Raw genomic sequence first — 12,771 nt, forward strand, 5'->3', positions numbered from 1 at the left:
AGCCACCATATTCAACATACATTGAAGTGATGGTGGAATCATAACTAGAATTTTTTGTCGGTGTCTTCATTGATCCCCTCGAGAATGTCTTGATTAGACAAGTAAAGATTACGCTTGTGTATAGATCAGACAGATGGAGGATAGCCAACTTGGATGTCATTTAGTTTTATCCTTGAACTTTATTTTATATTCTTTTATTAAAATTCAAATTTAACTCTAACTAGAATTTTATAATTTATATGCTTTTTTTTTTTTTCTATATGATAAAAATATAGTTGTTGATGAATTGATAAAAAGTTCTTACTCTTGGTTTTCTCCTTTAATTTTCTCCTATCTTCTTCGGCTCCTTTTTCTACTTGACTTCGTCTTTGTGGCTAAAAGGACTCCTACTCTTTAGGGTTTAAACACTACAAATAAAATACTCACTGGCTGATTTCTATTGTTTCTGTTTCTGTTTACCGCAAATCCTATACTATACTTGTTTCAATTCATACAAATTGGAAGTGTAAGAATTGCCTGCATGTCGAAAATCTAGTAAAGGGATTAAAATAAAAAAAACTTGCTGTTGTTATAAATATTCTCCTTAACGAAGCCAATAGTCTCCAGAAAAAGGTGATCGGATTGCATTTGCACGAAAACGGACAGTCTTATGGTCTTCTATGAGTTGTGGAATTACATTCCAGAGATTACATCTTCCAAACCTGTAGCATTCAAAAAGAAAATGAAATTACAAGGCACCTGGAAGTAAGCAATAAAGTGAAAGGTAATCTCAAATATAAAAGAGTAGTGCTGCCGATGATCATCGGCTAAACAACTAGAACTTATCATTAAAAAAAAAAAAAAACCTCTTTGTATAAGCATGAAATGTGTCCAGATAATGAAGTAGCTTGCATGCTGCAATATTTGTAATTCAAAGAGATACTGTACAAGGCAAGAAGCAAAAAAAATCATCAAAATATATAGCTGTGGATGGTAAAGGAGCAGTTACGGGCTGCACTTGTATTTCGGTCACTAAATGCAATACTTGCCATGCAACTTTTTCTTGTAGCTCTATCATCATGGTTGTATGGATTTTTTTGGAAACAATAAACTAGATTGTAGTGGCATACTGCAGTACCAGAATTTATGGTAGCCAAGCAGTCCTCTGTTTAAATGAAGGAGAAAAATCAAAACCAAAGCAAATATGCAATACCAGTTTCCATGATCAATGCTTTCATTAGTAGAAGTCTTAGGTACCCAGAGAGCAAGCCAGCCGATAGCCCCGACATGATGCAGCACATAATTCATCTTCACTACTTTGACCAATGAAATCAGATACTACCCCCAACATGATCAATGCTTTTCGAATTAAAACGTTGCTCCTTGTTGTTCTGGAAGGTAAGAGCCAGGTGAAAGTCTGGGTGATTGTTAAACATGTGTGTCCTAGGTCATAAACCATAGCAATATCCGAGTTAGTGAGGATGTAATGACTTGCATGCCCCAGGTTTTGAGCAAGCTCCTGAAGCTTCGTGTCTACACAAAAGTCTACGTAGACAGCACAAAAATTGAAAAAGGAATTAATAAATGGTATTCATCATAAATCAAAGATATACAGTTTCTTGATCTTACTTCAATAGGAAAGACTGTATATCAGAGAGCAAAACTAAAAGAAAAAAAAGAGGAAAGAAACATTGTAATGAAACTCATCTGGGTAAAGAGAGGGGAAAGAAGAGTGGAAGACAAAGGCACACTAAAATCTCGAGTGGAGCTAGCATGGAGTACAAAGGGAGAGAGAATACATCAGCTTGTCTTGTGAATTCTCACCCTGAATGGGATACACAGAGACACTATTTGGGCGGCGAAAGATCAGGAGTTGGATTGGTCGGGAGGACACATTGCTCGGAGGCATTGTCACCTGAAAGCATGCATGTGGAACAAGGATTTGAACCAGATCTTCAATCGCTAACAGATGCCAACCACATCACCATAAAATTGCCTCATAGAAAGATGTAACCAACACACATTAAGCAAAATTATAACACGGAATATAAACTTTTATGTTTGGAGCAAATGTATTCGATTTTCTAAATTATTCCATAGATGAATAAATAATAGGAAGATGACACGCAAACAAAATCACCTGGATGAATTAATGAAGACATTCAAAACAACTATTGACCTCCCGATCGGTTTTAGTATTTGTTTTACGTTGTGATATAATTTTAAAAGTTATTAATGCCGATTGTTCTTCATTGTTGGATTTTGGCTTTTCTACTCTCCATCACATTGAGAGGCTTTTAGAGGTTGGTTTGAGCTGGAAAGAATCCCAATTAATGCCGATTCAAACCAAATTTATCAATCTGAAATAACTAAGCAATTCAGTTTCGGTTTATTTTGGTTAAAAATTGAATTTTTTTAAAAAATTTTTATTGTGTATTTATATAACTTGATAATTCAAATTGTTGTTTGAAGGTTTACAATTCCTGTTTTTGTCTAAAAACAATTAGCATGTCATTCATCACATTTTCATACCATTGACAAGCAAATATAAAATAACATAATACCTCGCATTCAGATGATGGAAATGTTTGAAATTAAAGTAACTGTTTTTTAAAATATTTTTAAATTGAAAATACATTAAAATAATATATATATTTTTATTTTTAAAAAATTATTTTTAATATAAACACATTAAAATAATCTAGAAAAATTAATTTTAAATTGAAAAATTAAAGTTTTGTCTGACCACATTTGAAGCGCAATTCCAAACAGGACGAAAGCTTCAGCTTGGTTTTTTTTCATCCCCTTCCTTGCAACATGCTAACTTACAATAGCGTCGTCAGCTGAATATATACTAAGTTTGCATGCCATGGCAGTTGAAGAACAATGCCTCATCAAATGTAAACTACCATCTTTATGGGTCAAAAGGAGGACCACCTACAATCAAATTTAGGTCGTCTGGAAGGGTATAGGCCGTCTATCAGGCCAAGATTCTATTCTTTCAAAATACTTGACAGGTACGGTGCCGTCAAAACCTTCTGTCAAAATCACCCTGTTGTCTGAAATGTAAAGCTTCATTCCCTCTGAAATCAAACATAATTGCAAACAAAGAACAAGGAATCAGTTATCACCCATGCTTGTCCGACATTATACTAAATTTTGTACTCAACACGCATACATATTTTATCTAACTTGTTATCTGGTTGAAAAGATCAGAGGTGTTGATGTTTATACCTTCAAGTGCTTTTTTGACATCAAGAAATATCAAAACATTAACATCCCGTCTCATACCTGAAAGATGAAAAGTCAAATATATCATACAAAGCCATCAACAATCTCAAAAATTATGCTAAGTGATTTATCAATTAGATGGCCTTGCTTCATTGAGCATGAGCTAATCAAGGTTCAAATGTGAGAAACAATTGCAAAAGGCACCAACAACAGATACCCCAAGCTAGCAACTAAAGCACTCTCTCCCTTCTTCCATCACTGGCTTTCTTTCAAATTAGGGCTACAAAAAGGTGTTCTTGTAGACATTGAAGCACTCAAGTAAAATCTATTGAAATTACCTGCCATTCGTTACCATGGGCAATTTTCCTTTTTAGTCATGTAGATGCTGGCGAGGAAAATTCAGATCCACTAAATTTTGGTAAAGGCTTGCTATTTTGGGAAGAGTTCATACAAACAGATAGGCAGACTCTATTGTTCCCCACCCCCCAACCTATGGGAAAAAAAAAACCTGAACTCTACATTTTGACTCTTCCTTCAAATCTTAAAAGACAATGATCGCATGATATCTCTAGAACATGAAGCCATGAATGTCAAAAGAACAACTTAAAAGCAAGTTTCCTTATGTATCTTACCACTAATCACTCCAACATCTGTTGGCAAACCACTGGAGAAGTGAACATGCAATCTTTGCATTCTCTTTAAACCAGATTCCAAAATGGAGTCTAGATTCTTCTTATAGGTCCCATGTACACACACTGCATTAGGAAAGGAGGTAATGAACCAAAAAATAACCTAAAAAAAAGGAAAATAGAAAAGTCCTATTTGAGAGGATGGAAATATAGCATAGTAGTAACTTACCTGAAATTTCCTCGGGTGAAAGAATTGCTTTTAACAGACTTTCAGATTCAACTGTCTGCACATGCATAAGAAACCCGTTCAGACTAAACTAATGCACATCTTTCTTTTTTTGAAAAAACATCATAATGAACGACAACACCCTAGTATATAGAGAACTAAGACGTAAACTAGTTTTAACATAAATTCAAGCGGTACAAAGAAAAATAGTGAGACCTATGTAGTTCTGTAACAAGCAGTTTGATGGTCACAAGTATGAGGAACATATATGTCAAAGTTAACAAAGCATAAAATTTGTAAGTAAACATAAATTTCATAAACAGCATAAAATCTTCTCATTTTCTGTTTTTTTAATCCTAAAGTGAATATTACAAATACATCTGAGGTTCTAACTTGACAGGATTAAATTTTTCATCCAGATTGATTTTCAGATATTTTCCAGATTAGTTAAGCTAATTATTTTGCTTTGCTACTAGTGCCCTAAGCAATCAGTAAAGGCATAAATATATCTAGAAGTATCAAACATGTTGGGGCAGCAAAAGCATGAGAACCAATTTTGTTATGTTATTATTGCAAAATCTCACTCTTAAGACACAGTTGAATGTCCAAGTTTTACTCGTAATCACAAAGATAACCTATTGGGATGAATAGATTGTTGTTTCACAGTAAATATCTATAACCTTTATCGAGTGGCCTTGGTTAGCACGTATCAGAAGCTCCTCGCCTTCTTCCAGGAGGCTAAGTCGCTGCTTATTATCTTTTCTAACAGCCTGAATTTGCAATAACAAAAGATGTTATCTCTAGGCAATTTATTCATAAACAAAAATAAATAAAGGTATAGAACTTCATTGTGCAGAGTGACGACAAGTTTCAATAATATGAGCTCCAGGTGTTGAGTAAGTTTTACAGAGAAGCCAAACCTTCTGTTATAAATTTAGCAATTGTAAAAATCGTAACAGCCAGATAAGAATCTGATGAAATAGAATATAAATACATGCATCTTTTATCCATCATAAATGTTCTTACCTTGTACATAGACATACAGTAGCCATCAACATTATGGGAGTAAGAAAGTAAATAAACATGCCCCCAAACATCACAACTTACTATTTAATGGTGCTTTTATTGTTGGAAAATTTGTATTCCAAAAGAAGTATGGTAAGAAACCAAGTCAGAAAAGGGAAATAAAGTTATAAGATCATGTCCAATTTACAAACATCCTCGGCAATCATTCATCAATCTCTGTCAGACAGTCTTTGAAACATCAAGGTAAGTAAGTTTTCGATCAATGCAGAAAAAAAATGATACAATACACATATCGCGAGCTATATTCTCCCTCACCCCCACATTGTTTTCCTAGAGAAATCAATGCTCAATAAAATAGTACCAGGAAAATCTTTTGCCTAACAGGAACAAAGATGCAAATGTATATAAAGAAAAGTATTTACTGAACCAACCTCTTTAACATCATCATCAGTATGTGATCTTAACGGAACATTAGCAAATGTTTTCATATTGAGCTTTAGTAAATCCTCAACTTTGACAAACCCATCACTCCGCATATTCAAGTTCAACTCTGAAGCCTTATGACGCAAGATCCGCGTCCTGAAAACAATATAAGTTCAAATTATCTGCCAAGTGCATCAAAATATAAATCATTTTAACCTAAAAACTTAAACAGTAAAGAAACATATCAAGATATGATTTATATTATTCTCCAATATATCTTTTTTTAACTTGAAACTAGTACAGGTTAACACTAATTTGTTTTTAAATTTATTAATTATAATGGGATAATGAGATTCAAAACCGTTACCGGTTGGTTAGCAAGTCACTAATAATACGTCAAAAAACAATATAAGCCCAAAAGCTTAAGTTATCACTTAGATATTATTTATATTATTACGTGACAAATTAGACACCAAATCAACAAAATTGTTTCACATCATTCACAATATGCCTCCACTAAAAATTAATAATATCAACAAAAATTCAAAACATAACGACAAAAAAAAGTGTAATGTTCAAGGTTGTGCTTACAGTAATCTGCCAAGTGCATCAATTTTATCCTTACTAGATCCCCCTCTGCCATGGCCTCGGCCTCTAGACCCTTCTCTATCATTTTGCATCTCCGAACCTCTTCCTCTGCCATCAATGCCCAATTTTGTATTTCAGAAAAAAATCAAACAAAACCAAGTGAAAAGAGGAAATTATATCAGGTGAGAAGAATAAGAAACGTACCCTCTATTGGAATGAGAAAAAGAAGAGCTCATGATGTTTGTATTGTTTTTTATGGAAGCAACAAAAGCAAAAGGAGGAGACCGCTTGTGGAAAGTAGAGGAGGTTGCAAGATAGATACGACAGCAGCCTAAAATTTGAACACTGCTTATAAAAGCCCACATATCATATGGAACTCTGGAACCTATAAACGAAACAACATATGATTCGGTCCTCTTCCAAGAAAAGAATCGGTACACAGATATATATAGTATTTTAGAAAAAAAATCAAACAAAACCAAGTGAAAAGGGGAAATTTTATCAGGTGAGAAGAATAAGAAACGTACCCTCTATTGGAATGAGAAAAGGAAGAGCTCATGTTGTTGTTTGTATTGTTTTTTATGTAAGTAGCAAAAGCAAAAGGAGGAGACCGCTTGTGGAAAGTAGAGGATGTTGCAAGATAGATACGACAGCAGCCTAGAATTCGAACACTGCTTATAAAAGTCCACATATCAAGTTTGTCAAAAACATTTTTTTGACACAATATAAAATATATAATAAAAACTCGAGTTATAAAATCATAAGTAAAATATTTTAACTAATTATATATTGGCAAATATAGTCAAGTAGTAATTAACAATATAACACAATTAAAATAAAAGTAAAATAAACAATAGAAAAGTCCAAACACTTTCAAATAAAAATTTATACATGGTTTAAATAACTTAAATTCATAAAAATGTTTTAACTAATTATTTAGTTAGAATTGATGACACCCTGTAACTGCAAGTTCAGACCACAATGACAACAGAGTGCACCAATCATACAAAGTATTTCATAAATCATAGTCATGTCATGTGTTACAATTAGTATTGTGTTGTTTCATAAATCCTTGTTCTCGACTAAGGGCATCCAAAAATCCATCTTACAAGGACATTTGTCAGGAATATTTCCACATAAAGAAGGTAAAAAGTTGTTTTGATAATTCTATAACCTAGCATTATTTCTAATAAGTAAGATAGTGATACTATATACAAGTAACAATTAGGTGAACATACATTTAATAAAGTGCTGTTTAAATGCTTCAAATCATATTATTGTACACAAGTAAGCTACATTTGAAACTTTTTTAAAATGTCTGTTGCATTTGATGAACTAGAATAAAGTGATATCACTGCCATAAGATTGTTCATGTTGGCATATGAAAGCATCAGCCTCCAGAACAAAAAAAGAATACAGATATCAGAGTAGCTTGGCCAAGCTATACGGTTGTACCAGGAAAAAGACTCTGTATTATTAGCATGTAAATGTCAAAAACATGGAAAAGAAACTTCTACTGGAACAAAAATGCATACCATTCCAGAACAATTTTGAACGTAGGCACTTCAACTCAGAGACTTGAGTTCTTTTGAAGCAGAATGAAGCATTTTTTGGCATAATTTACATAGCATTTCAAGATAATAAAGCAGTGACATGAAAGACAATCCAAAAAATCACAACTTGATTCGATTTGCAGCACAGTAAAGGCCAACATAGTGCAAGCACTAAGCATTCTAAAAAGATTGTCATTGACTTATTAGGGCGGCTAAAGCCAATGTTTTATAAGGGGTTCACTATGGGCGCCTGCAGATTTAGGTAAACTGACAAGTCGTTACTTTTCCTTCTTAAATCCATAGGCTCCTCTCTGGACCCAACTCAAAACAATTGGGCTTGCAAAATTTCAGTACAATAATCTACGCAAGTGGTAGGGCACCGCCCCATAACTAGCCACTTCGGTTTCTTCAGTTCAGTTTCCGGCTTTGGAAGTAAATCCAGCTATTTGACATTCCTTTTTAATAATAATAATAATAATAATAATAATAATAAGCTTTATTTATTCAGCACCAATGCTCTCCCCATCGTTTACAAGGTTTTCTAACCCTGTGTGCTAGTTGAAAAACTAAAAAAGACGATCCAATGCCTGCTTTGTTTTAGTTCATACCTATAACCTAATCGGCGTCATTTTCTCCTCTACTTATAACCCACAAACCTAACCCCATCACCTCATCTCCTTCTTTCTGTCTCTCAACATGAGTATCGAATTTCTTATTTTCAAATATCCCATTTCAATTCACTCTTGATCACTTTCCAAAACCCTCTTTTGTTAGCTAGCCAGCTAGAATCCAGCATGAAGACAAAAGCACACAACCAAAGCAAGTTCATGCGAGTCGTTGCAATCCCAGTAAGACTTTTGTGTAAAGCAAGGGACGTTTATGTTAAAAGCATAATAGACTGCTCGACGAGGATGGGTTATGGCCACTCCATGGCCTTGCCAACAGGACAATACCCTCCCTTGCCCTGGAGTTTCAGTGTTGGCTCGTCAAGGTGCAACAACAATGAAGATTACAGAAAGCTTGTTAGAGCTGCTTCTGTCAGGAGCTTAGGTCAAAGAAATGAAATTGAGATGTTCATACAGCAATTGAGGCTGCAGCAATCATCGATAATGGTGGGATCCAAAATGTTTTTGCCAAAGAGTTGTGGTGTTGGAATGGGTATCATGGGAAGGATTGATGGAGACAAACCATGCAATTTTGAAACAGGCGCAGGTGCCGTTGTAAAGCCAAAGTTGGGGCCAAGAAGCAGAAGCTTTGCTGTGGAAGGGTTAATTAATTGAAATTCATATAAAAAAGAGAGGCTGCCTACTGAATTTTTGAGAGGGATTCACCATGGGGAGAGTTGAGTAAAGAGCCCTCCCTCGTGTTTAATTTGGTTTAATTCTTTCTATTGTTCTTGGATAATGGTTGGACTGTAATGGAGCTTAGTATGTGAATATTTGATTTCTGTGCTTAAGGCGTTTGGGCTTTTGGAGTGTGATAATGTATACTTAATGAGAGTATTTGCATCTTTGGATATCAAATGGATTAAATCCGAATCCATACCCAAGAAATGATGAAGAACATCGTTGGACCCATTGTTTATTTCCCAACCTTTTCCTCTCTTTTTTTTTTCTTTAATCCTTCCTTCGTCAAAAGAGAGAAGACAATTTGCAAGTTGCAAGTTAACAAACTACATTTAGGATGCGTTTGGTTTATGAATTTTATTTTTTTTTTTGTAAAGTTATTTTTCATTCACATCAATTGTGTGGAGATGATAATAAAATTATTAAAATATTATTGATATTGTTGGAGATAGTAACGGTTGTGATGGAGTCAGCCATCTTATAATATTATTGGAGTTACGATAGCAAATTATTTGTTTCAAAAGATATTTAAACAAAACCTGATCTAATCACGGTAGTTATATTAAATTGTTTCCCTTTTAAAGAAACACATGGAGAAGATATAATTATGGATTATATTTTTAGTTCTAAAAAAATCAAATACAAAACTTAAATTTTAAATTTTTTTTCCAAATACATAAATATTATTCAAGAAAAAATTAATCTTTTAATAATTTATAGGGTGTTTAGATTTTCCTTATAAATAATATGTCATGCCTTTTATTTTTGTGTGGTTGTCAGAAAAAAAATTACATTCACGAACATAGAGCTAGCAATTTAGACATGAAAATTCTTTTCTACTAAATAAGGATTTAGAAAATTTATTATTAGAGATTTTGTGAATTATCTTGGAAAGACTAAATAATTAAGTAACTTGTGATTTGTGACCAACTAATCTTTAGCAATTATTCAAAGTCAAAGAAGATTAGATTTTTTAGGTAAAAAAATTTTAAACAACTCTAAATCTATCTAACAAGGATTCTAAAGACTCCTTGAATATTTATTTTTATTATTTTTTTTGTTTCGTGTATGATATTTAAAAATCCAACATAATATTAGAGTCATTGTTAGACAATTAGAGTTATTGTTTGAGATGTTTTAATTGTTATTAATATTAATTTCAAATTGATTTTATGTTAAAAAAATAATTTTTTAAAAATTGATTTTTCTCATGTTTTTTTTTTAAAAAAAATTTGGCTACTGTAATGGCATATTTAACATTGGTACACCTACACTTTTTCATGTAATTCTTTCTTAACTATTATTTTTCATTTTAATTATAATTCCTTGAAATTAATTTTTCATTCTCAAAACATGATTATTTTAAATTTCTCTGAATCTTTTATCCATCAAAACTCATTAGTGATTTTTTCCTCGTTATAAATTTTAAACTAAAATTATAAATCATGTTGAAACCTCATCCATACTTGGAGACCATTTTCTCCATTTCACATTATATTCTCTATTATTTATATAGCCTACTCATTTTTCTTTTCATCCCAAGTTCCTATTACTCCTCCATTTATTTCTACACTTGTCCTCCATTTACGCAGGGGTTTATATTTTCGATCAACGAGTCACATAGCACAAAAGTAACTAACATTTCTTCATCATGGAAATAAATCCTATTTAAATAAAAATATCAGTATTAATAGCAAAACCAACCCGAAAAAGTAAAATCATGGCTTAAAAGTAAGAAACTAACAGAGAAGAAAAATCACGAATAAATAAACAAATCTAAAGCAATAAATAAAAAACAGCAGAAAGAGATAAATTGATTTACCTCTAGAGAGATTGAGAGTGTTGCTGGGTTTGTGTGGGTTTCATTGGAATGGGTTGCGGGCCGCTACTGTGATGTGTAGGAGGAGGTTATTACCGTGTCTGTGGTGGTAGAGGATGCAGAGAAAGGTTTTTCGTGTGAGGGATTTGGTGATGGAAGAAGGAGATCGAGAGAGAATGAGAGAGTAGTGATTTGAAAGACGGAGAGAGGTTGCTAGCTATGTATGGTTTTGTTGGATTTTGGGTGGAGAATTGGTGATCAAGAAAGAACGAAAGAGCAGTGAGAGAGGAGAGGAGAAAATTGTGATTTGGGAGAGAGGGGGCGGGTTTGTGAGGACTTAGGAGAGGCTTAGTTTTAAGGTTTTTCATTTATACTTGTTAACTTTTCATGGTAGAATTTAATGTTCAGTTTTAGAATTTTGAGAATGAAACTGAACCAAACCATAATTTTTTTAGGTTTTTTCAATTTGATATTTTTAGTTATTTTTTTTTTGTTTTCTTTGTTTATTTGAAAAATAAAATTATACTAAAAAAAAATGCAACAAAGAAGGTAAAAGAATAGAACAAAGCATATGCATATAGATTTTGTTTTGACATTAATTTTTTTTTTAATGTGTAAAAATTAGTTTATTTAGCAAGTTGATATTTTTCTTCTTATTTTCTTATAAAATTAAATTAAATGAAACATATGTATTTTTTTTCACTGATTGGATTTTAAGGGAATCTCACATTGTATTTTTCACAATTTTATGTTTTTATTGTTTTATTTTTTTTTAAAGAGAATTTGACTTTATATTTTTTTTATTACATTTCACATTTATTACATTTTTATAGATTAACAAAATTCAATAGATAAATCATGTGAAAACTTTTTTTTTTATTGAAGCTTACAAAATATAAAAGCATGGATAATAAAACTTTTTTTTTAAGTATACGATGGTAATATTTATAGTAATTTGTAAGGGGAAAACAACTATCTCATCTCACCATTAAACGAAGTGTGAGTTCGAGACATTCAATTTTGCCTACACATATACGTATTTAATTTATAAAATAAATAAATAATAAATAAAAGGTAAAAACAGATTTACCTGGCCTTTTAGAGGCCATGTTTCAAATTGGACTACCATTCCAAGACAAGATCGTAGAGAGAGATCACGTAAGAACATACGATGAACCTTGAAGGTGACGTGGCAGCAAAATAGACATAAACTTAAGGAGAAGAGATAGATCATAAGTGAATATATTTTTATTAATTTTTGTGGGGTTCCCTCGTCAAAACATTTCTCTAACTACACTATTTTCCAAAAACAAAAAACAAAAAATTGGAAAGTACTATTTTTCAAAAAAAAAAAAATCCTCATTCTATCTTCTACTCTCTTGAACACTTGATTATCCTCCTGTGATTTCTAAATCTGAGGTTCCCTCGTCAAAACATTTGCTTTCATCCCATGCGTTGTCTTCGGTGAATCAATGGTATGCTTGTACTTCCCTTCTTCTTGCTTTTCCCTTAACCCCAAACAATCACTCCTCCCCGCTTGATAATATAATGATCTGTGGATGGTGGTGAAGATGAGATAAAAAAAGTTTTATACGGAATTTTGGGTGTTGATTTCAGACTGTCGATCTTTGGTGATTTGTGATTATAAAAGCTGAATCATGGTTGGTGATTGAGCTTTAAAAAAAATATATAATAACAAAAATAAAGAAATAAAATTGTTTAGAAATAGAAGAAAAGATGAGGTGAGGTTAATTGATTTGAAACAGAGAGAGCAAAAAAAATTATGGTTGTTTCCGAGAGAGAGAGAGAGAGAGAGAGATGAAACTAAGAGTATTTTTCTTAACTTTTAATTACTCATATATTTTTATTTTTCTAAAATACACTTTTCTTTAAATACCATACACATCTCAAATGTCAGGACTGCAATAATTGAATTAATGTGTTTTTAGTA

General features: G+C 32.4%; 2 protein-coding genes across 9 annotated transcripts; one reads left to right on the forward strand and one right to left on the reverse strand.

The window, feature by feature from the left end:
* Positions 1 to 315: 315 nt before the first annotated feature.
* On the reverse strand, positions 316 to 11,163 carry LOC118035790 (uncharacterized). 8 transcript variants are annotated; one of them, XR_012169241.1, is made up of 12 exons: positions 10,824 to 11,163; positions 6,630 to 6,773; positions 6,307 to 6,487; positions 6,106 to 6,210; positions 5,523 to 5,670; positions 4,746 to 4,835; positions 4,069 to 4,123; positions 3,843 to 3,965; positions 3,214 to 3,270; positions 2,921 to 3,062; positions 1,193 to 1,894; positions 316 to 701 (listed from the first exon to the last, which is right to left on the reverse strand). XR_012169241.1 is itself a non-coding variant. In XM_035041433.2 (10 exons), exons 3-10 carry the CDS (start codon positions 6,465 to 6,467, stop codon positions 2,929 to 2,931), a joined length of 873 nt encoding a protein of 290 aa, XP_034897324.1. In that variant the 5' UTR covers positions 6,468 to 6,487; positions 6,630 to 6,773; positions 10,824 to 11,163; the 3' UTR covers positions 2,677 to 2,928. The 8 variants fall into 8 exon arrangements, 7 of the variants coding, with proteins under 7 accessions (XP_034897324.1, XP_073263754.1, XP_073263752.1 ...); XM_035041433.2 differs by lacking the exons at positions 316 to 701; positions 1,193 to 1,894 and having other exon boundaries at positions 2,677 to 3,062; XM_073407653.1 differs by lacking the exons at positions 316 to 701; positions 1,193 to 1,894 and having other exon boundaries at positions 2,751 to 3,062; positions 6,630 to 6,759.
* Positions 8,185 to 9,358, forward strand: LOC118035792 (uncharacterized). The gene has a single exon (XM_035041440.2). It carries the CDS (start codon positions 8,450 to 8,452, stop codon positions 8,933 to 8,935), a length of 486 nt encoding a protein of 161 aa, XP_034897331.1. The 5' UTR covers positions 8,185 to 8,449; the 3' UTR covers positions 8,936 to 9,358.
* Positions 11,164 to 12,771: the final 1,608 nt, after the last annotated feature.

Source organism: Populus alba, chromosome 2, assembly GCF_005239225.2.
Source record: "Populus alba chromosome 2, ASM523922v2, whole genome shotgun sequence".
Classification (NCBI taxonomy): Eukaryota; Viridiplantae; Streptophyta; class Magnoliopsida; order Malpighiales; family Salicaceae; genus Populus; species Populus alba.